General features: G+C 44.3%; 1 protein-coding gene across 2 annotated transcripts; it reads left to right on the top strand.

The window, feature by feature from the left end:
* Window positions 1-7,950: 7,950 nt before the first annotated feature.
* LOC120058328 (sterol 26-hydroxylase, mitochondrial-like) lies at window positions 7,951-23,507 on the top strand. 2 transcript variants are annotated; one of them, XM_039006910.1, is made up of 9 exons: window positions 7,951-8,368; window positions 10,635-10,825; window positions 15,998-16,197; window positions 17,339-17,536; window positions 20,399-20,562; window positions 20,849-21,015; window positions 21,349-21,430; window positions 21,768-21,980; window positions 22,378-22,857. In XM_039006910.1, exons 1-9 carry the CDS (start codon window positions 8,120-8,122, stop codon window positions 22,597-22,599), a joined length of 1,686 nt encoding a protein of 561 aa, XP_038862838.1. In that variant the 5' UTR covers window positions 7,951-8,119; the 3' UTR covers window positions 22,600-22,857. The 2 variants fall into 2 exon arrangements, with proteins under 2 accessions (XP_038862838.1, XP_038862839.1); XM_039006911.1 differs by lacking the exon at window positions 22,378-22,857 and adding an exon at window positions 22,864-23,507 and having other exon boundaries at window positions 7,953-8,368.
* The last annotated feature ends 1,884 nt before the right edge of the window (window positions 23,508-25,391 follow it).

The raw sequence follows: 25,391 nt of genomic DNA on the forward strand, positions 1-25,391 counted from the left end.
GAAGACCCATTTGCGACCAAGCTTTAACTTCCTGACTGATGTCTTGAGATGTTGCTTCAATATATCCACGTAATTTTCCTTCCCCATGATGCCATCTATTTTGTGTAGTGCACCAGTCCCTCCTGCAGCAAAGCACCCCCACAAGATGATGCTGCTACCCCTGTGCTTCATGGTTGGGATGGTGGGGGAAGCCACCCCCTTTTTCCTCCAAACATAACGATGGTTGTTATGGCCAAACAGTTCTATTTTTGTTTCATCAGACCAGAGGAAAGTTCTCCAAAAAGTATGATCTTTGTCCCCATGTGCATTTGCAAACCGTAGTCTGGCTTTTTAATGGCGGTTTTGGAGCAGTGGCTTCTTCCTTGCTGTGCGGCGTTTCAGGTTATGTCGATATAGGACTCGTTTTACTGTGGATAAAGATACTTTTGTACCTGTTTCCTCCAGCATCTTCACAAGGTCCTTTGCTGCTGTTCTGGGGTTGATTTGCACTTTTCGTACCAAAGTACGTTCATCTCTAGGAGACAGAACGCGTCTCCTTCCTGAGCGGTATGACGACTGCGTGGTCCAATGGTGTTTATACTTGCGTACTATTGTTTGTACAGATGAACGAGGTACCTTCAGGCATTTGGAAATTGCTCCCAAGGATGAACCAGACTTGTGGAGGTCTCCAATTTGTTTTCTGAGGTCTTGGCTGATTTCTTTTGATTTTCCCATGATGTCAAGCAAAAAGGCACTGAGTTTGAGGTTAGGCCTTGAAATACATCCACAGGTACACCTCCAATTGACTGAAATGATGTCAATTAGCCTATCAGAAGCTTCTACAGCCATGACATCATTTTCTGGAATTTTCCAAGTTGTTTAAAGGCACAGTCAACTTAGTGTATGTAATCTTCTGACCCACTGGAATTGTGATACAGTGAATTCTTTTTTTAAATGTAAATTTTTATTTTATCCCCTTTTCGCCCCAATTTTTCGTGGTATCCAACCGCTAGTAATTACTATCTTGTCTCATCGCTACAACTCCCGTACGGGCTCGGGAGATACGAAGGTCGAAAGCTATGCGTCCTCCAAAGCACAACCCAACCAAGCCGCACTGCTTCTTAACACAGCGCGCCTCCAACCCGGAAGCCAGCCGCACCAATGTGTCGGAGGAAACACCGTGCACCTGGCCCCCTTGGTTAGCGCGTACTGCGCCCGGCCCGCCACAGGAGTCGCTGGAGCGCGATGAGACAAGGATATCCCTACCGGCCAAACCCTCCCTAACCCGGACGACGCTAGGCCAATTGTGTGTTGCCCCACGGACCTCCCGGTCGCGGACGGCTGCGACAGAGCCTGGGCGCGAACCCAGAGACTCTGGTGGCGCAGCTAGCACTGCGATGCAGTGCCCTAGACCACTGCGCCACCCGGGAGGCCTGATACAGTGAATTCTAAGTGAAATAATCTGTCGGTAAACAATTGTTGGAATAATTACTTGTGTCATGCACAAAGAAGATGTCCTAACCGACTTGCCTAAACTATAGTTTGTTAACAAGAGATTTGTGGAGTGGTTGAAAAACGAGTTTTAATGACTCCAAGCTAAGTGTCTGTAACCTTCCGACTTCAACTGTAAAAGCTGAAATAAAGTATTTTCTCGACTATTATTATGACATTTCACATTCTTAAAATAAAGTGGTGATCCTAACTGACATAAGACCGGGAATTTTTACTTTGATTAAATGTCAGGAATTGTGAAAAACTGAGCTTAAATGCATTTGGCTAAGGTGTATGTAAACTTCCAACTTCAACTGTATGCCAAGACTTGAAAATGGCTGTTGAACAATTATCAACAACCAACTTGAAAGAGCTAGAAGAATTTTTAAGAACAATGTGCAAATGTTGTAGAATCCAGGTGTGCAAAACTCTTAGAGATTTACCCGGAAAACTCACATCTGTAATTGCTGCCAAAGGTGATTAAAACATGTTGTCACGCTGGTATAAATTATTCGGGAGACAGGCGCAGGAATGCGTAATCGTTTAAAAGAATTGTACACAAATTACAGCGTACCGTGTAAAGACACGGGGACGAAGACCAAGCAAACATAACAAAAACACAGGGTTGAAACCCAAACAAAAGAACGAGGAGTACCTCGAATGAATAAACACACGCACAATGATTAACGCATGGGACGAGACACGTAATCATCTGCGCAATCCACAAGGGCACGAATGCCCAAAACACACATCACAGGTACTCACACGCACAAACGGACAATAATTGACAGCACCATGGTGAACAAAGGGCACACTTATACAAGTACTAATCAGTGGGACTAGGGGACAGGTGTGCGTAATGAAAGTTCCAGAGGAACCCGTGACACATGTATTGACTCAGGGGTGTGAATACTTATGTAAATGAGATATTGCTGTATTTCATTTTCGTAAAATTTGCAAAAATGTATAACCAAATTTTTTCCCCAACTTATAGGGTATTGTGAGTAGATGGGTGAGTGTTTTTTAAATGCTTAATTGGACATTTTTGCACATTCTTACAACAATAGCCTGTTCATGGTAGATATTTCAACCTATTGTATCTCTGTGTTTACAGGTCTATATTTCTGTCAGCGATTGGGTGCAGAGATGTAGCGGAGTCAGGCGCAGGACACAGGTTAGAGCAAAACAACTGAGTTTACTCAATAAAACAAACAAGCAATATTCCAATAAGGAAAATACATACAAACTAACACCTACAACAACCACTAAGACACCAACAATCACGGACAGAACAGAAAGGTATGCCAGAGGGTTAAATAAGGAACATGATATGGGAATTGAAACCAGGTGTGTGTAATACAGACAAAACAAAACGAAAATGAAACATGGATCGGTGGTGACTAGAAAGCCGGTGACGTCGACCGCCGAACACCACCCGAACAAGGAGAGGGGCCGACTTCGGCGGAAGTCGTGACAGTACCCCCCTCTTGATGCGCGGCTCCAGCAGCGTGCCAACACCGGCCTCGGGGACGACCCGGAGGACGGGACGCAGGGCGATCCGGGTGGAGATGGTGAAACTCCTGTAGCAATGAAGGATCTAGGATGTCCTCCAACGGTACCCAGCATCTCTCCTCCGGGCCGTACCCCTCCCACTCCATGAGGTACTGAAGGCCCCTCGCCCGACGCCTTGAGTCCATGATGGCTCGTACGGTATACGCCGGGACCCCCTCGATGTCCAGAGGGGGCGGAGGAACCTCCCGCACCTCAGACTGCTGGAGCGGACCAGCCACCACCGGCCTGAGGAGAGACACATGGAACGAGGGGTTAATACGATAATCAGGGGGGAGTTGTAACCTATAACAAACCTCGTTCAGTCTCCTCAGGACTTTAAATGGCCCCACAAACCGCGGACCCAGCTTCCGGCAGGGCAGGTGAAGGGGCAGGTTTCGGGCCGAGAGCCAGACGCGATCACTGCGGTGGCGGTCGGCACTCGCCTTTTGCCTCCTGACGGCCCGTTGTAGCCGCACATGGGCAGCGTTCCATGTCTCCTCCGATTGCCGAAACCATTCATCCACCGCAGGAGCCTCGATCTGGCTCTGATGCCATGGTGCCAGGACCGGCTGATAACCCAGCACACACGGAAACGGTGATAGGTTGGTAGAGGAGTGGCGGAGGGAGTTTTGAGCCATCTCCGCCCAGGGGATGTAAACCGCCCACTCCCCCGGCCGGTCCTGGCAATAGGACCGCAGAAACCTACCCACATCCTGGTTGACTCTCTCCACCTGCCCGTTACTCTCGGTGTGGAAACCACAGGTAAGGCTGACCGAGACCCCCAGGCGTTCCATAAACGCCCTCCAGACTCTAGACGTGAATTGGGGACCCAGATCAGAAACTATACCCTCAGGCACCCCGTAGTGCCGGAATACGTGGGTGAACAGGGCCTCCGCAGTCTGTAGAGCCGTAGGGAGACCGGGCAAAGGAAGGAGACGGCAGGACTTAGAAAACCGATCCACAACGTACAGGATCGTGGTGTTGCCCTGCGACGGGGGAAGATCCGTCACGAAATCCACCGATAGGTGTGACCACGGTCGTTGTGGAACGAGAAGGGGTTGTAATTTCCCTCTGGGCAGATGTCTAGGTGCCTTGCACTGTGCACATACCGAACAGGAGGAAACATAAACCCTCACGTCCTTAGCTAAAGTGGGCCACCAGTACTTCCCAGCAAGGCAGCGCACTGTCCGACCGATGCCAGGATGACCAGAGGAGGGTGACGTGTGAGCCCAACAGATCAAACGATCGCGGACATCAAACGGAACGTACAGACGCCCAGCTGGACACTCAGGGGGAGTGGGCTCTGCACGTGACGCCTGCTCGATGTCCGCGTCCACCTCCCATACCACCAGGCGAGAAGCTGGAATTATGGGAGTGGGATCCGTGGACCGCTCCTCTGTATCATACAGCCGGGACAGTGCGTCTGCCTTAATGTTCTGGGAACCTGGTTTGTAGGATAGGGTGAAAATAAAGCGGGTGAAAAACATGGCCCACCTTGCCTGGCGAGGGTTCATTCTCCTCGCCGCACCGGATGTACTCCAGATTGCGGTGGTCAGTCCAAATGAGGAAAGGGTGTTTAGCCCCCTCAAGCCAATGCCTCCATGACTTCAGAGCCTTAACAGCCAACAGCTCCCGGTCCCCCACATCATAGTTTCGCTCCGCCGGGCTGAGCTTCTTCGAAAAGAAAGCACAGGGGCGGAGCTTCGGTGGCGTACCCGAGCGCTGAGACAGCATAGCTCCTATCGCAGCCTCAGACGCGTCCACCTCTACTATGAATGCCAAAGAGGGATCAGGATGAGCCAGTACGGGAGTCGAGGTAAACAGAGCCTTCAGGTGATCAAAAGCCCTGTCCGCCCCAGCTGACCACTGCAGTCGCACCGGTCCCCCCTTCAGCAAGGAGGTAATGGGAGCCGCTACCTGACCAAAGCCCCGGATAAACCTCCGGTAGTAGTTGGCAAACCCTAAGAACCGCTGCACCTCCTTTACCGTGGTTGGAGTCGGCCAATTACTCATGGCTGAAATGCGGTCATTTTCCATCTCCACCCCTGACGCGGAAAAGCGGTACCCTAGGAAGGAGACGGACTGTTGGAAGAACAGACATTTCTCCGCCTTGACGTATAGGCCATGCCCCAACAGTCGACCAAGCACCCTGCGCACAAGGGACACATGCTCGGCGCGGGTAGTGGAGTATATTAAAATGTAATCTATATACATCACTACACCCTGCCCGTGCAGGTCCCTGAAAATCTCATCCACAAAGGATTGGAAGACAGATGGAGCATTCATTAACCCATACAGCATGACGAGGTACTCATAGTGCCCAGAAGTGGTACTAAATGCTGTCTTCCACTCATCCCCTCCCCGGATACGCACCAGGTTGTAAGCGCTCCTGAGGTCCAATTTTGTGAAGGAGCGCGCCCCGTGCAATGACTCTGTCATACTGGCGATGAGAGGTAGCGGGTAACTGTATTTTACCGTAATCTGATTTAAACCTCGATAGTCAATACACGGGCGTAAACCTCCATCCTTCTTCTTCACAAAAAGAAACTCGAGGAGACAGGTGAAGTGGAAGGCCGAATGTATCCCTGTCCCAGAGATTCGGCGACATATGTTTCCATAGCTGCCGTCCCCTCCTGTGACAGAGGATACACGTGACTCCTGGGAAGTGCAGCGCCTACTTGGAGATTTATCGCACAATCCCCCTGTCGATGGGGTGGTAATTGAGTCGCCTTCTTTTTACAGAAGGCGAGTGCCAAATCGGCATATTCGGGGGGAATGTGCATGGTGGAAACCTGGTTTGGACTTTCCACCGTAGTGGCACCTAAGGAAACACCTACACACCTCCCTGAACACTGACAGGACCATCCCTTGAGAGCCCTCTGTTGCCACGAAATAATAGGATCATGAGAGGCCAACCAGGGAAGGCCCAACACAACAGGAAACGCAGGAGAGTCGATCAAGAAGAGACTAATTCTCTCCTCGTGACCCCCCTGCGTTATCATAGTAATGGGAGCTGTGACCTCCCTAATTAGCCCCGACCCCAAAGGACGACTATCTAAGGCATGTACAGGGAAGGGAACATCAACAGGAACAATAGGGATCCCTAATCTATGTGCCAAGGAGCGGTCAATAAAGTTCCCAGCTGCGCCTGAATCTACTAGCGCCTTATGCTGGGAATGGGGGGAAAACTCAGGAAATTCTATAGGTAACCACATGTGTGCAACAGAGGGCTCTGGGTGACTTGTGTGCCTACTCACCTGGGATGACCCACCAGTGCTCCGCCTGCTACCTCGACTTCCTGGAGAACCACCCCAGCACCGACCAGCAGTGTGCCCTCTGCTGCCACAGCTGGTGCAGGGAATGGTCCCCCCTCATAGCAGCCCCTCCCAACTCCATCGGTGTTGGATCCAAGGTGCTGGGAAATGGAACGGACGGATCCTGATCCAGACGTCCGCGGGAGGCCAACAGGTTATCCAGCCGGATAGACAAGTCCACCTGCTGGTCCAGGTTGAGAGTGGTGTCCCTGCAGGCTAGCTCCCTACGAACGTCCTCTCGTAAACTACACCTGTAGTGGTCGATCAGGGCCCGCTCATTCCATCCCGCACCAGCAGTCCAGTGCGAACTCCTGAGCGCTCCTCATCCCCTGTCTCAGATGGAACAATCGCTCTCCCGCGGCTCTCCCTTCATGTGGATGATCAAAAACTGCCCGGAAGCGGCGGGAGAAGTCCTCGTAGTCATCCAGAGTCGGGCCTTCCCTTCCCCAGATGGCGTTGGCCCACTCCAGGGCTTTTCCAGTCAGGCAGGAGATGAGGGCGCTCACTCTCTCGCGTCCCGAAGGGGCCGGCTGAACAGCTGCCAGGTAGAGCTCCAGCTGGAGTAGGAACCCCTGGCACCTGGCAGCTGCTCCGTCATACGCTCCCGGGAGCAAGAGCCGAATCACACTGGGTCCTGACGACGGAGGGGTGGACATCGGTGTAGGTTGAGGTGCGGGCGGAGGTGATGATGTAGGATTTACAGGAAAGCCTCCTCTCTCCCATCTGTCCATTGTTTGCAGCACGCGATCCATGGCTGTCCCGAGACTTTGTAACATGGTCGCGTGCTGCTGGACGCGCTCCTCTACTGGGAGAGAAGGGCTGGCTGCACCTGCTGACTCCATTTGAAAGGTCCGTGATTCTGTCAGCGATTGGGTGCAGAGATGTAGCGGAGTCAGGCGCAGGACACAGGTTAGAGCAAAACAACTGAGTTTACTCAATAAAACAAACAAGTAAGGAAAATACATACAAACTAACACCTACAACAACCACTAAGACACCAACAATCACGGACAGAAAAGAAAGGTATGCCAGAGGGTTAAATAAGGAACATGATATGGGAATTGAAACCAGGTGTGTGTAATACAGACAAAACAAAACGAAAATGAAACATGGATCGGTGGTGACTAGAAAGCCGGTGACGTCGACCGCCGAACACCACCCGAACAAGTAGAGGGGCCGACTTGGTGGAAGTCGTGACAATTTTCAAGATGCATTAAGATACTCTAACGCTGTTTGTTTGTGTATTGACTACTTGTATTACAAATGTTAGAAATATCAGAGCTTCTGATATTGGGTTATATGAGTTTATGTGTCTCTTTGTGTCTCACGGTTGGAGGGTGTGAGGTGTCACAGTATCTATCAATTTAACCACTTTTGCAGTTAAATATTTTTTCACAATCATCCATTTCATAAATGGGAGATATTAGAGATGTGAAAAAACATTATTATGCTTTGTTCTGCCTCTGGTAGGGGTATCTAAAAAAAACTAAAGCCCCTTTGATGATTTATAGAGCTCTAGCCACTGACTGTAACCTTGGATTGTAGGGAAAGGTTTCCTCTGGCGGTAAAGGGGAGTTCACATGGATAGCCGACAATAAACGGTATCAAAGTTCACTAGCGTTCTGAAAAACTAGGACAACAGTGGCAGTTGGATGGCTGGCTGCGCTCTCACTCAGTAGATAAAAACAAGTGGCCATTATAATAGGCAGGAGAGAGCTCAGTCGTACGGATAAGAATAACAGGCTACACTTTCCAGCAGTCGGAAGGACAATTGATGCGTCAACATGTTTAGCAGATCTTTATTACAGATCGGACTGCGTGTTTGTACACAGGAGAATAGTAACGGGATTAAAAGAGTGACACCGACGTTAACCTACATTAGTGACAGGCGGCGCGATGCCTCGACCACTACCACTATCGTGGGAGACAACAATAAGCAGAAAACTATGGATGATTTGGATGGGCCTAGCTTTCTGAGATCTTTATATTGGCTTTTCGGGAAAGGGTATTTTCAGACAACACATCAAATGCAAGTAAGTGCTGTACAGTGTTATTACAGTGCATTGCGAAACCTAGCTGCTAGTGTTATACCACACTGGTTGCGTATTATTATGTCTAATCTCCTTGTCCATGTGCCAGGGTTTCGGTCAGGTTGATTTGGGGTGGTGTGACGATGTTTCATAGTGATTTTCTTGAAGCTCTTTGTCCATAGAGTTAGAAAATGTGTGATAGCAGTGTAGCAATGGCAGCTTTCATCCCTTCCTCCCTCCATCCCATAACATTTTCCAATAGGTATTTTATCCATTGGCAAACAACGTCAGTATACAACAAGTTATTTGTCATGTATACAGTTGAATCATATATAATTGGAAATCTTAGATTCACAGCTATCCATTAGGCATATTTTCGCAATGTTCAGGTCAATAGACTTTGACCTTTGACCTCTCGGGTACATATCAGATGTACCCGTATAAATTGCTTTAAAAAAGAAACCCTGATACATTTTACACTTTGTTTGACAAGTGGTTCTGAACGTTCATGAAATCCCTTTCGAATGATATATAATAAAAACAACTTTGAAAGCACCAGCTACAACTATTGTTTAAAAATAGCCCATATTGTGCAGTAATTTGACAATAGAATATTGGAAGTTTAGCCATAGAATTCCATGTAGTGGGAGAGCTACGTTTATGGATTGTAACTTTGGTGATAGAAGCACCAAATTGCACCAGCACAGCTAGAATAGGGTTTTAAAAAGATTTGTAGATACAGGGCCACCACAGGATTCATGCATTAATCCCTGAGAAGCCTTTTTCTAATATGGCCGCCAAACAATTTAATGGAGTCTTATTGGATAAATTTTCCATAACCATACCTGTATGAAATATAATTGTATAATGCCCAATAAAATCATAAATGTTCACGGTGATATAGAATAGACAGCCAAATAAGCCGGATGTGCCAGATATACTGTATAAAGATGTTAAATTATTCACAAAATTGTTCTAAGAATATGCCCAAAATGTTATCCAAATCACTGATTTCTGAAGATCCTTAATTGCAATATTTCATGAGATTTCACATGTATATATCAATTTGACATGCTTGAAGATTAAGGATTAAATTAGATTAAGGATTAAATTAAGGCCATCTACACACAATACCCCATAAGGGAGATTTTTTTTTTTTTTAAATACATATTTGCAAATTTAATGGAAATGAAATACATAAATATCTAATTTACATAAGTATTCACACCCCTGGGTCAATAAAAAATATTCTTCAAGCTCTTTTAAATTGGTTATTGATCATTGCTAGACAGCCATTTTAAAGTCTTGCCATTTTCAACTGTAACTATGCCACTTTCAATGTTGTCTTGGTAAGCAACTCCAGTGTATATTTGGCCTTGTGTTTTAGGTTATTGTCCTGCTGAAAAGTGAATTTGTCTCCCAGTGTCTATTGGAAAGCAGACTGAACCAAGTTTTCCTTAAGGATTTAGCCTGTGCTTCGCTCTATTCCATTTATTTTTATCCTAAAAAAACGTAATAGTCCTTGCCGATGACAAGCCTACTCATAACATGATGCAGCCATCACCATGATTTAAAATACAAAGAGTGGTACTCAGTGATGTGTTGTGTTGGATTTGCCCCAAACAAACAGCTTTGTATTCTGGACATTAAGCAAATTTCTTTGCTACATTCTTTGCAGTTTTACTTTTGTGCCTTGTTGCAGGCTTCCTTCTTTTCACTCTGTCATTTAGGTTAGTATTGTGGAGTAACTACAATGTTGTGGATACATCCTCAGTTTTCTCCTATCACAGCCATTAAACTCTGTAATTGTTTTAAAGTCCCCATTGGCCTCATTGTGAAAATCCTAAGCGGTTTCCTTCATCTCCGGCAACTGAGTTAGGAAGGACGCCATTATCTTTCTAGTGACTGGGTGTATTGATGCACCATCCAAAGTGTAATTAATAACTTCACCATGCTCAAAGGGATATTCAATGTCTGCTTTTTTAAATTTAAGTTAGTCATAAGGTAGTCATTCAAAAAATCATGTTAAACACAGTCAACTTATTATGTGACTTGTTAAGCACATTTTTACTCCTGAACTTATTTAGCCTTGCCAGTTATACCTTTTTCAACCTATTATCTTCACATCTTGGACTATTATGTCTTGCTGTACTTTCCAGAAGAGCCAGATGTGCCATGCATGCACTAATTTATCAAAACCATTCCATAAATTGTTTTGCATTTACTGTGGCCTCACGCTGCAATTATGCTCTTCTCCCCTCTCCCCCAGATTGAACACAGCAAGATTTATGGCCCTCTGTGGAAGTCAAAGTATGGGCCCTTGGTGATAGTGAACGTGGCCAGTGCTGAGCTGATTGAGCAGGTGTTGAGACAGGAGGGCCGCCATCCCACCCGCATGGACATGCCCCACTGGAGGAGTTACCGCGAGCTGAGGAACCACGCCTATGGGCCCCTCACAGAGTGAGTAGACAGTGGAAACCCAGTCTCAGGCCCTTTCATTGTAGTCTGATCCCAGATCTGTTTGTGCGGCCGTGCCAACTCCTATGGTCATGACAAGGGCCATACACTCATAGAAAAAAAGGTGCTATCTAGAACCAAAAAGTTATTTGGCTGTCCCAATAGGAGAATCCTTTGAATAACCCTTTTTGGTTCCATGTAGAAAGCTTTTGGTTTCAGGTAGAAACCTTTTGGGTACCATGTAGAACCCTTTCCACAGAGGTTCTACCAGGAACCAAAAAGGGTTCTCCCATGGGGACTGCAGAAGAACCATTTTGGAACTATTTGTTTTAAGAGTGTAGGTGCTGGCTATACAGTACAATCTATGATCAGGCTACTGTCATTGCACAGCCAGGATTATTTAGTATTTAGTATTTTATTATGATCCCATAAAGCTTCAGCTACTCTTCCTGGGGTCCAAACAAAACATAAAACATGACATAATACATAACATTAATAGACAAGGACAAGGACAGAACTACATCTTTTTTTATACATGCTTTCCTACATTTACAGTGAAGTCGGAAGTTTATATACACTTAGGCTTGAGTCATTAGAACTCGTTTTTCAACCACTCCACAAATTTCTTGTTAACAAACTATAGTTTTGGCAAGTCGGTTAGGACATCTACTTTGTGCATGACACAAGTAATTTTTCCAACAATTGTTTACAGACAGATTATTTAATTTATAATTCACTGTATCACAATTCCAGTGGGTCAGAAGTTTACATACACTAAGTTGACTGTGCCTTTAACTTCTTATGGCTGCAGGGGCAGTATTGAGTAGCTTGGATGAAAGGTGCACAGAGGTGCCCAGAGTAAACGGCCTGCTCCTCAGTCATAGTTGCTAATCTTTGCATATTATTATTGTATTGGATAGAAAACACTCTGAAGTTTCTAAAACTGTTTGAATTATGTCTGTGAGTATGTCTGTGAGTATAACAGAACTCATATGGCAGGCAAAAACCTGAGAAGTTCCACTTCCTGTTTGGATTTTTCTGAGGGTGGCAGATTTTCAACCAAGCTCTCATTGAAATTACAGCGAGATATGGATGAGTTTTCACTTCCTACGGCTTCCACTAGATGTCAACAGTCAATAGAACTTTGTCTGATGACTCTAATGTGAAGGGGGGCTGAAGGAGACAGGAATGAGTCACCACTGCCATGAGCTGACCACGCATTGAACAACTTGGGAGCAATCACGTGATAGGCAGCTCCGTTCCATCGCTCAACTGAAGTCAATGTCATTTTCCGGTTGGAACGTTATTCAAGATGTATGTTAACAACATTCGAAAGATTGATTCAATACATCGTTTGACATGTTTCTACTGACTGTTACGGAACTTTTGGACATTTCGTCACGTTATAGTGGACGCGCTTTGTGACTTTGGAATTGTTTACCAAACGCGCTAACCAAAGTAGCTAATTGGACATAAATAACGGACATTATCGAACAAATCAAGCATTTATTGTGGACCTGGGATTCCTGGGAATGCATTCTGATGAATATCATCAAAGGTAAGGAAACATTTATCATGTATTTTCTGGTTTCTGTTGACTCCAACATGGCAGCTAATTTTACTAATGTTCTGAGCTCCGTCTCAGATTATAGCATCGTTTGCTTTTTCCGTAAAGTTTTTTTGAAATCTGACACAGCGGTTGCATTAAGGAGAGGTATATCTATAATTCCATCTGTATAACTTGTATTATCATCTACATTTATGATGAGTATTTCTGTTGAAACGATGTTTTCTATGCACTATCACTGGATGTTTTTGGAACTAGTGAATGTAACGCGCCAATGTAAACTCAGATTGTTTTTATATAAATATGAACTTTATCAAACAAAACATGCATGTATTGTGTAACATGAAGTCCTATGAGTGTCATCTGATGAAGATCATCAAAGGTTAGTGATTAATATTAGCTATATTTCTGCTTTTTGTAAAAGCTATCTTTCGCTGGAAAAATGGCTGTGCTTATTGTGGTTTGGTGTGACCTAACATAATCGTTTGTAGTGCTTTTGCTGAAAAGCATATTTGAAATCAGACACTTTGGTGGGATTAACAACAAGATTACCTTTAAAATGGTATAAAACACATGTATGTCTGAGGAATTTTAATTATGAGATTTCTGCTCTTTGAATTTGGCGCCCTGCACTTTCAATGGCTGTTGTCATATCGATCCCGTTAGCGGGATTGCAGCCATATGAAGTTAAACAACTTGGAAAATTTCAGAAAATGATGTCATGGCTATAGAAGCTTCTGATAGGCTAATTGACATAATTTGAGTCAATTTGAGGTGTACCTGTGGATGTATTTCAAGGTCTACCTTCAAACTCAGTGCCTCTTTGCTTGACATCATAGGAAAATCAAAAGAAATCAGCCAAGACCTCAGAAAAACAATTGTAGACCTTCACAAGTCTGGTTCATCCTTGGGAGCAATTTCCAAATGCCTGAAGGTACCACGTTCATCTGTACAAACAATAGTACGCGAGTATAAACACCATGGGACCACGCAGCCGTCATACCGCTCAGGAAGGAGACGCGTTCTGTCTCCTAGAGATGAACGTACTTTGGTGCGAAAAGCAAATCAATCCCAGAACAACTGCAAAGGTCCTTGTGAAGATGCTGGAGGAAACAGGTACAAAAGTATCCATATCCACAGTAAAACGAGTCCTATATCGACATAACCTGAAAGGCCGCTCAGCAAGGAAGAAGCCACTGCTCCAAAACCACCAATAAAAAGCCAGACTACGGTTTGCAACTGCACATGGGGACAAAGATCATACTTTTTGGAGAAATGTCCTCTGGTCTGATGAAACAAAAAATAGAACTGTTTGGCCATAATGACCATCATTATGTTTGGAGGAAAAAGGGGGATGCTTGCAAGCCGAAGAACACCATCCCAACCGTGAAGCGCGGGGGTGGCAGCATCATGTTGTGGGGGTGCTTTGCTGCAGGACGGACTGGTGCACTTCACAAAATAGATGGTATCATGAGGAAGGGAAATTATGTGGATATATTGAAGCAACATCTCAAGACATCAGTCAGGAAGTTAAAGTTTGGTCGCAAATGGGTCTTCCAAATGGACATTGACCCCAAGCATACTTCCAAAGTTGTGGCAAAATGGCTTAAGGACAACAAAGTCAAGGTATTGGAGTGGCCATCACAAAGCCTTGACCTCAATCCCATAGACAATTTGTGGGAAGAACTGAAAAAGCGTGTGCGAGCAAGGAGGCCTACAAACCTGACTCAGTTACACCAGCTCTGTCAGGAGGAATGGGCCAAAATTCACCCAACGTATTGTCGGAAGCTTGTAGAAGGCTACCTGAAGCGTTTGACCCAAGTTAAAAAATTTAAAGGCAATGCTAACAAATACTAATTGAGTGTATGTAAACTTTTGACCCACTGGAAAAAAACTTTCAAACATTTTAGAATAAGGCTGTATCGTAACAAAATGTGGAAAGAGTCAAGGAGTCTGAATACTTTCCAAATGCACTGTAGGTAACAACTCAAGGACAGAACTACTTACCTACATTTAAAATAAGAATACACACTTCATACCCTTAAGCCTAACATTCCATACATCAATAATACTTTGATCTACTGAGGCAGGCCCTGAAATCCTAATGTCACTGCACCAATGTTCTTTAAACAACCTGAGAGATTCTCAAGACATCAGCTAGTCAGTGAGCTGAGCAGACTATCATATCATACGGAGCATGACTGAAATCCTTACTCTACTGAGGCTTTGCTTACAATTACTTTCTCTGAACAGGCCCTAATATCCTAATGCCAAGGGCACACCTTATCTTGAACTTCAGCCCAAATACCAGATATTGTCAGGAGGGAGATGCTACAAGCTATTTAGGTCAGAGGCGTTGTGCTGTGATGTGCTGTTTTACTTGTTTTTTAAAGCAAATGTTGCTGCTTTGGCTGCTTGCTTGAGTGATTTGAGATTGCAAGGAGTTTAATGTTATCATGGCTCTATACATTACTGTGCGTTGCCTTGAATTTGTTTTGGTTATAGGGACTGGGAAGAGTCTTCTGGTTGCAAGTCTTGTGGAGTATGAATGTCACTCCACTGGTATGTAGTTATTCCTGTGTTGCTTGTCCCAACACCACAGTGAAATATCAGTGTAGTAGTAGGAACATGCACAAGACAATGCGCAAGAATTTGACAAGCACAAACACTTGAACCATGGGCTGCGTACAGAGCCTAGATGAGCCAGACTGTACATGAAACACAAAACCTAGGACATAAAACCTCAGCATGATCCATCATGTCGTGCTTGAACCAGTGTTGTACTAGCAAAGGATTGTGTTCCATCTGGGGGATAGGTTAAAGAGATTTTCTGGTACTTTTGAATACTTTTTAGTCAGTAGTTCTGAAAGTAGCGCTCACAAGCCAAAAGTGGTCCCCGAAAAACAGCGTATTACGTCACATATGTGCAGATATGCGCACCATGTCATTGCTCTCTCTCCCGCTCTGCTGTGTGTGCATCTTGCTAGTTGTCACTCAAATGGCGAAGGGCTAAGGCTCATTGGCTAGAACTCAAATCGCTAGGGGCTGGCCCACGTGGGACCACATTTTAGGAAAATGGCGCAGCACTGCTTTCAGAAAAACAGTTGCTTTCAAACTAGGGATTTTGTGGCTAAATGAGGTAAAATAGTTATTCTGGTCATAGATTATGCATGTACAAACCCATTGACACATCCAGCTCAAATCGATTGTGTCACTTTTTGCACACAACAATATGTCAGTGGTACATCACTCTGTCACAAGTTGGCACAACAAGTTGAAATTACAGGTAAAGTGGCATAAAGTGTTGGTTTTCAGTGAATTTATCTAAATCACAAATCTGCATTTCCTGTGGTGGGGAAAATTCTAGGCAACAAAAGATTGATCAAATGAAGATCCTACCTCTGTACATAACAAGTTGTCTAAGGTAGAAATGTTAGATGAAATGTAAATGGAGCTCAGTTACAATGGAAAACAGCACACATGAGGGTTTGCCTACCTATGGGTGTTTTGCATGTTCTCTCTGAAACAGTTCTTCTTTGTTTCAAAGTACTATACAGTACATCTCTTCTCCATGTTAAAGCATGATTCTGTTTGTGTCTATACTACAGGATGGGTGCTCAGTGGCAGCGGATCAGGAGTATCCTGAACCCGCGGATGCTGAAGCCCAAGCATGTCTCAGCCTACACCAACGCCATCAATGACGTTGTCACAGACTTCATAGACAAGGTGGCATGGCTCAGGGAGACCAAGGGAGAAGGAGTCATGGTGAACGACCTGGCTGGAGAACTCTACAAGTTCGCCTTTGAAGGTTAACAGAGGAAATGACTGTCTGTAATAATTTTCTAGTCCCCATCAGTTTCAAATCTGGACCTCTAAGCCAGTTCCACTGCTTTTTAAAATTATTCTGTTCTAATCAGGGACCTGGGACACCAAGTGGGTGCAATTAATTATACGGTTGAACAGAAAACCAGAAGTAGTCCAGACCTCGTAGGGTAAGATTTGAATACCCCTGGTCTAGTCATTAAAAAGGAAAATCTTAGAACAATCGAGGAACTGATATCTGCTTCATGAAGTATTAAAAAGCTGTCCTCATCATGATCTTATAATTATGTCATTTTGACTCTACGTTCTGGCACAGGTGCAAGTGTTTCTGTGTCTTTGGTATCTGTTTTCTGTGAATTGGGAGAAAGGTGTGAATGTGAAAGGACAAGGTGCATTGTGAGGGTTGTGGACGGCTATATCTGTTAGAAAGTGATGACCTTGAAGTAATTGCATAGTGATCTTTAGCCTTGGAAGTTGAGGAGATACTGAGTAGCTGATCGTTTGACTACCTTGTTAGGTAGGCAGTTCTTATTATAATTTTGAAGGACAGTGTATTCATTTGGTCAAGGGCAGCAGAGATGAAAAATGTTTATCTGGATGTTCTAGATCACGAGTCAAACTCATTCCACGGAGGACTGTGTCTGTGGGTTTTTTCTCCTCCCTTGTACTTGATTGATGAATTAAGGTAATGAATTAGTGAAGAACTCCCCTCACATGGTTGTCTAGGAATTTAATTGAAAGAAAAACCCAGAGACACTAGGCCCTCCATGGAATGAGTTTGACACCCCTGTTATCGATACATACTATGGTCTTTGCTCTCATATTGCGATTGTATGATGTGACATCATCACCGTCATACACTCTGTAAACTGCCATCCTGATGCTGTAATGTACCCTTTAACCTCACATAATGTCATCATACTCATGATCTGGTCCTAAAGAAACAAACAAGTAATTCATAGGTTATAATTGTGTAATTACCCTTTTACCATGCACTTTCTAAGTAAATACCTGCTAATTTCTCTAACGGCATTGAATTTGATGCATTTGGATATCAATAAAGTATAGATCTATCTAATCTATATACAATTAAATAAACTGCTACCGTTGTTTGTCTCTGTCCTCAGGGATCTGTTCTGTGCTGTTTGAGACCCGTATGGGCTGTCTGAATGAGGAGGTTCCTGAAGAGACCCAGAAGTTCATTGTTTCAGTAGGAGAGATGTTTCGCCTCTCCCCCATCATCGTTCTCTTCCCCAAGTCCACCTGGCCCTACCTCCCCTTCTGGAAACATTTTGTGGCTGTCTGGGATCACCTCTTCAAAGTTGGTGAGTGATCCAGAAGCCTTGATTTCCAGAATGAATCATGCTATGTTTCACATTTGCGCAGAAATTAGTTTTGCATCACATGCTTCATCACCTATAGAAAATAGTTAAAAAAGGTACACAGTAAAACTTCACAACGTAACACATCATCACATAGCCATGAACTTAAGTAACCTCTACTACATGCATGCAAGTGAGGGGCGGGATGAAGGGTATATTTGGAGGGCACTCACTCGTTTCGCATGTGAAACATGCAAATGGTACAATGTGTTAATGTTGTTGATGTTATGTTACATCATTAGCAACAACATACACATTGCACACTTTCCGATGTTGGTACTAAGACCGCTCTCAACGAGCTGTAAATGGCCATAAGCAAACAAGAAAATGCACATTCAGAGGCATTGTTTCTCGTGGCCAGTGAATTTAATGCAGGGAAACTAAAATCTGCTTTACGTCATTTTTACCAGCATGTCACCTGTGCAACTATAGGTGACAAAACCCTAGATGACCTTTATAGAAACGTACACAAGACCCTCCCTCGCTCTCCCTTTGGCAAATCAGACCATAACTCTATTCTCCTGGTTCCTACTTACAAGCAAAAACTCAAACAGGAAGTACTAGTGACACACTCAATACGGAAGAGGTTCAATGAAGCGGATGCTAAGCTACAGGACTGTTTTGCTAGCACAAACTGGAATATTTTCCGGGATTTATCCAATAACATTGAGGAGTTTACCACATCAGTCACCAGCTTCATTAATAAGTTCCTCGACAACATCATCCCCACAGTGACCGTACGTACATACCTCAACCAGAAGCCATGGATTACAGGCAACATCCGCACTAACCTAAAGACTAGAGCTGCCGCTTTCAAGGTGTGGGACACTAATCCGGATGCTTATAAGAAATCCCGCTAACACCTCCGACAAGCCATCTAACAGGAAAACCATCAATACAGGACTAAGATCGAATTCTACTACGCCTGTAGCGGGGCTTTCAAACTATCACGGATTACAAAGGGAAACCCAGCCGCGAGCTGCCCAGCGACGCGAGCCTACCAGAAATGCTACATGCCTTCTATGTTCGCTTCAAGGTAAGCAACACTGAACCATGCATAAGAGCATGAGCTGTTCCAGATGACTGTGTGATCTCGCTCTCTGTAGCCGATGTGAGTAAGACCTTTAAATAGGCCCCTTAGGGGTGTGTGCTTAGTCCTCTCCTGTACTCCCTGTCCACCCACGACTGCGTGGCTGCGCACGACTCCAACACCATTATCAAGTTTTCTGATGACACAATGGTAGTAGGACTGATCACTGACAACGATGAGACAGCCTATAGGGAGGAGGTCAGAGACCTGGCAATGTGGTGCCAGGACAACAACCTCTTCCTCAATGTCAGCAAGACAAAGGAGCTTATCGTAGACTACAGGCAATGGAGGGGCGAGCACGCCACCATCCACATTGACAGGGCTGTAGTGATCCTCAGAAAGTTCTACAGCTGCACCATTGAGAGCACCTTGACTGGCTGCCTCACCGTTTGGTACGGCAACTGCAAGGCACCCGACCGTAAGGCGCCACAGAGGGTGGTGACATCACTGGGGCCAAGCTCCCTGCCATCCAGGACCTTTATACCAGGCGGTGTCAGAGCGATGCCCAAAAAATGGTCAAAGACTCCAGCCAACCAAGCCATAGACTGTTCTTGATGCTACCTCACAGCAAGCGATACCAGTGCACTGACTTTGGAACCAACAGGACCCTGAACAGCATTATACCCCCAAGCCATAAGACTGCTAAACAAGACTGCTAAATAGCTAATTAAATGGCTACCCGCTGCTGCTACTGTCTATTGGCTATCCTGTTGCCTAGTAAGTTTAACCCTACCTAAATGTACATAGCTACCCCTGCACATCGACTCGGTACTGGTACTCCCTGTATATAGCCAAATACATTTTTACTCGTTATTGTTATTCACTGTGTATTTATTCCTTGTGTCACTATTTACATTTTTTTTCATCTTTATCTCTGCATTGTTGAAAAAGGACCAGTAAGTACGCATTTCACTGTTAATCTACACCGTGTTTACGAAGCATGTGACATAACATTTGATTTGATTTCTCATGTAAAAGGAGTGAGTGCCCTCACATACCCTACAATACTGTCTCCTTTAGTTTCAGCAGAGGTTTCAAAAGTTCAATGGCTGTGTTTCAGCTCTAAGCAAATTAAACAGGTGCACTGCTCCTGGCTAGAGACTTGCCCCAATAAGCAAAGTTCACACTGACAATCCTTGGCTTGTTGGGTTGAGCTCAGGGTGCATGATAGGCTAAGTCATATTACATTGTAGTATATCGCCATCTAGTGGCAGATATCCTACATGAGCAAAAATAACATCCATCATGACTCAGGTCCATAGCAGGGGTGAAGTCTTTCCTCGATTATTCGCTTCCTCTCCTTGCCTCCTCCTCAGAACAGCAGAAGGAAGTGAGGGGGGAGAAGAACATCCAAGGCCCTCCTTGCTCTTGTTTGAGAAGAAGGCGAGGATAGAGGATGCAAGTGTAAAGGATGTCACACTGCTTGCTTAGCCAGTCCTACTTTCTCCTGATTCAGCTCATTATGAGGCTTGAACACAGGACCTCTCACTTGCAAACACCTGTAACTGCCCTCCTGAAGCGTCTTACCCAGTTGTACCACCGAAATGCAAGCTATTCTGCAGAGCAAGTGGGACACTTCAGGCTGAGGAGTGAGTTTCACAGATCCCTATCTGCTACACAAGGAATTGAGAAAAGACTTGAGACTCACCCTAAGCATCTATATTGTCTTTGTGCTGGTTGCTATATCCTCTGACCTCTGCTCTCTCCCCATGCAGCGGAAAAGCAGGTGCGTCAGAAGATGGAGGACATCCAGGAGAGGGTGCGTCTGGGCCAGCCGGTGCAGGGAGAGTACCTCACACACCTCCTTGTCAGCGAACAGATGTCTGTCACTGAGATACTGGGCTCCATCACTGAGCTACTGCTGGCTGGGGTCGACACGGTGAGGAGGGGTGTGTGTGTGTGTGTGTGTGTGTGTGTGTCTTAAAATACCAGTGAGGAGCTGTTTCACAGTAGAGTGGAAACAGGTGGGAAAGGGGGGATGGCCTGGTGGGGGCATTTTTTTCTTAATTTCAGCCACTTTAGGTTGTGATTTGTTAAATTAACTTTTGCAACATAACCACATTAGCTACCTACGTCATGTACAGTTACAACAGCAGCATAACAGTATCAGTACGATATTATTAGCTTACAACCTATTCCTATTGTAATTGTTTTGGATGCTCCAGACATCCAACACCATCTCGTGGTCTCTGTACCACATGGCCCTGGAGCCAGAGATCCAGGAGAAGCTGTACCAGGAAGTGATCAGTGTCTGCCCGGGGGACAAGGTGCCTACTAGTGATGACATCGCCAGAATGCCCTGGCTTAAGACTGTTGTCAGGGAGACACTACGGTACGTTGTTAGTCATCTGTCATCCCCACTCAGCTCATTTTCAGTAAATTCACTAATTAATTAAATGAATAAGGGGTTATTAAAGTTATTATATTCATAATGAGGTCTTCATAAGGAATTATAATGAGTTGTTAAATTCATTATACGCCAATGTGCTTATGTATAGTTTTTTTTTAAATGATTGATTTCTTGTTAATTAGTCAAATGGAGCCAATCCCTTTCTCTCTCGAAGATGTACCACATAGCGCTATATTTTAGCATGAACTCTGCAGTCGAAACAAACTCCACTACACTCTCCACTCCTAGTGACTTTCTTGTATACTCCCTCCTCAGGATGTACCCAGTAGTACCTGGAAATGCCCGCATCAATGTGGAAAATGAGATAGTTGTGGGAGACCACCTCTTCCCCAAAAATGTGAGTTTTACTCTTGTCATCTTGTACTGTTGGAAATGGTTGCTGTTGCTGTTGGTGAACTGAACTACTTTTCTTTTCATCCTGTATGTAGAGGAGATCCGATCACACTTGTATATTCAGTTTTATCCAGAGATATACATGCACTTTCACCATTCAATATTTTATTTAGTTCAAATCCAGGGTAGAGTTTTGGTTTGTCAATATCGCTCATACCAAACAGTTATACAGTATACGACTTATCAGAGTTAGAGAGCGACTATGTTTGACTGTTCTCCTCTCTTCTGTCCTCTCCCTCATCACTTCTCTCTCCTCCTTTCTTTCCATCTCTCTGTTCCAGACCCTGTTCCACCTGTGTCACTATGCCGTGTCCTATGACCAGACAGTGTTCCCGGAGCCCTATGCCTTCCTGCCAGAGCGCTGGCTCCGTGGGGGCCGGGGGGAAGACAAGAAGAACCAGCACCCCTTCGGCTCAGTGCCCTTCGGTTTCGGGGTCCGGGCCTGCCTGGGCCGGAGGGTGGCCGAGCTGGAGATGTACCTCATCCTCTCAAGGGTAAGACTTCCAGGCCTGTTCTGTAGTTGTATAGTACTGTTATAGCATCAGCTACCCCTGCAGTAGCTACCCTTCATTGAACAGCATTCTTCTGTTGTTATGTAGGACTGTAATAGAGGCTTGGGATGCTGACCACTTGTTACGAAGCTAGATTTTCTGCATCTGGTAATGGTCAGGGGTCAATACAGCATCCTCTGTCTATAATACATTTCCTACACCAATTTTCATATTTCATTTGACAGTGACTCTAGAGGGTTGAGAGGTTAAAGCTACAGTAAGTTTAACCTACTGTTTAGCCCCAAAACCAGGACATTGAGTAAGTTAGTTAGTGTTGCTCTAGTCTGTAGTAACAGTCTTGTAGAATCTGGTTCAACTTGTTGTGGTGTTCCTCTGTTAGCTTTGGCATTGGAAGGAAAACATGGCAGACCAGACCTTCACCTTTGGTCTTATTCATCCCATCTGGATACATGGTGATGCCATGAATCTGTCTGCCGGCAAGGAATATGTAATCATTAACTTAACGTGGATTGTTGGAAGGAGTTGTACTTTCAAACCTCCAGCCTTTCAGATCCGGTATAGTGTTCTCATATGTTGTATTGATTCAGAGACAGTTCAATAATAGGATAAAACAATGACTTTTACATGATCTATTTACTGTAAATGTTTCAACTGTCAAGACACGTTGTGATATAACATTGTCATTCATTTCCCAATTAGGAGAGTTCATATTTCTAGGTTATTGTGTAATTCATGAGTTTTTGTTCCTTTTATCTATTATGTACAGTATATATCTTTCCATTGAACACATGGATAGCTGATATTCTCTCAGACTAGGACAATAACATACTAATGTCAACATGTTTTCCTCTCTCTGTCCTCCCAGTTGATAAAACACTATGAAATACGCGCAGATCCTGCCAGAGCCACAGTTAAGCCAATCACAAGAACCCTTCTTGTCCCTGCTACCCCAATCAACCTGCAGTTTATTAATAGGACAGTCCAGTAGCAAGAGGAACCAATGGCAGCAGAAGGAATTTCCCTATGAACCACATTAGTATCAAAGATTGTATATTATATTGACAAGATAGACAAGTGACCGCTGTGCCAATGGAAATATATGTCCTCAAAGATGAAGGAGGAAGCCAGATCAGGTGAGGCCATTCTAGCCAATGAAAGGGCAGATATGTGTGTGAACAACAGGCCAAAGAGATAGAGGACTCATCTTTGTATCTGTTCTATTATATATTTATTTTTGTTATTATTATTTTTTGTTATTTTTTTTTACGCCTTTTTCTCCCCAATTTCATGGTATCCAATTGGTAGTTAGTCTTGTCTCATCGCTGCAACACCCGTACGGACTCGTGAGAGGCGAAGGTCGGGAGCCGTGCATCCTCTGAAACACCCAACCAAGTCGCACTGCTTGTTGACACAATGCCCATTTAATCCGGAAGCCAGCCGCACCAATGTGTCGGAGAAAACACCATACACCTGGTGACCGTGTCAGTGTGCACTGGGCCCGGCCCGCTACAGGAGTCGCTGGTGCGCGATGGGACAAGGACATCTCTGCCGGCCAAACCCTCCCCTAACCCGGACGACGCTGGTCCAATTGTGCGCCACCCCATGGGTCTCCCGGTCGCGGCCGGCTGCAACAGAGCATGGACTCCCAACTCATAGGAATTCCCACCCAATTGACTACTTTAAAATGGTGGAAGCCCTCAAAGGCAATGTCCATGCTAAAGCATATACTATATGCCAAAGCGTATATCTGTGATGAGTCTTCTATCTATCTATCTCTATGACACAGGCACAACTCAAAGTAGCCCGAAATGCCACGTGCATCCACTTATATCAGTGCATTCATAACAACCGAAGCATCAAGAAACAAATATTTAATCAAATAAGCATCAATTAGCAATTAATTTTTTTGATGACCAAATTAGACACTCTGATTGGCTTCCATACAAACATTCCTTACTTAGTGTGCTTATTTTCATGGACAGATTTTGGGCAGAGTATAACTCCGCTTCATCTCTGTTAGTATACACACTGTGTAAGTCTTCCTGTCACCAAGCACTTGTTAATGGACAAGTCACTAAGTGTACTACTTTACCTCACTTAACTTTCCCATGCCTTAATAATAAGTGACCCACAAATGTGTAACATCATGACCACAACACAGCGAGACCACAGTAAGACCCTGTTGTTGACGGTGTGTTGTCATTATTTTAACATTTATTTCTGTCGATAGGTTTAATTTAACAACTGTCTTGCTCCAGGTGAGGCTGTGTTTGTTGCTAATAAACACTGTTTAATTTGTATGTTCTTTTTAAAAGTTATATGATTTTAAAATGTATTTTATGTTATGACAATGCACATAATATTATAGATGTATAATTACCTACAAAGTTATGCTGTTGATTCAGTATTGAAGATGTTCTAAATGAATGTAACACAATACAATAGCCTTTTAGACAGTTTTGTGATGTATTGGTGTACTTTTCACAGAGATTTCTTTTGAGGACATTCTCTAGTATTGCAATGATTGATAAGACAGTTTGCACTTTGCCGGATGAAAGCTGGTTTAAGTCCCAAATGGCACCCTATCCCCTAGTGCACTGATATTGACCAGGACCCATAATGGATAGGGTGCCATTTGGGACGCTGGCCTTTAGCCTCAACACTACTAGAGATGCTACTGTGGAATAACAGCTTGTACTGCTGGGAATCTTCAATAATGAGGTTTCGCAATTCCACAGTTCCACTATTTGTTTTACTGCTTTACTCACCAATCTGTAACAGTATGATATTACACTGTTGTTACACTGGCATAAAGCTACTGTAATATAACGTGCCACAGAAAAGGGTTGTGGCTAGAGAGAGTACAGCCATGACCGGAAGTGACTTTTCATAGCAGGTTAGGAGAGCATTTTAGCTAACCCTAACCCTTTTCCTAACCTTAACCTAAGTCTCCTAACCTGCCACGTTAATTATCCTAACCTGCCACGTTAATTATCCTAACCTGCCACGTTAATTGTCCTTACCTGCTACAAAAAAGTAACTTCCGGTCGTAGCTGTACTCCATTTAGTCAGAACGACAGAAAAAGTGAGATTTTCTCCACCAAGCATGGTGACTTCAAGCCGTGGATAGTAAGACTAGATTAATCTTATGCATACTGAAGAGTCTTTTATCACAAAATATATTCAGTAAAAGTCCTGTCATTCATGTTTCCCTTGTATTCAATTCAAAAAACGTTTATTCCCTAAGAGGGAACTTCATGAGCGGTGACGGGGTGATACATACAAGACACAACAACATAGCAAAATAGAACACAAAAACATTAACAGTATAACAGATTAGATTAGAAGCAATCTATGCAATCACAGGCTATATATACACATATATAAACAAAT

Source organism: Salvelinus namaycush, chromosome 13, assembly GCF_016432855.1.
Source record: "Salvelinus namaycush isolate Seneca chromosome 13, SaNama_1.0, whole genome shotgun sequence".
Lineage (NCBI taxonomy): Eukaryota > Metazoa > Chordata > Actinopteri > Salmoniformes > Salmonidae > Salvelinus > Salvelinus namaycush.

Bases quoted from the DNA above. Each gene is read 5' to 3' on its own strand.
- LOC120058328 (XM_039006910.1), top strand. From the start codon at position 8,120: ATGTTTAGCAGATCTTTATTACAGATCGGACTGCGTGTTTGTACACAG. The intron at 8,369-10,634 runs GTAAGTGCTGTA...CCTCTCCCCCAG, and splicing joins AGACAACACATCAAATGCAA to ATTGAACACAGCAAGATTTA. The intron at 10,826-15,997 runs GTGAGTAGACAG...TCTATACTACAG, and splicing joins GCCTATGGGCCCCTCACAGA to GATGGGTGCTCAGTGGCAGC.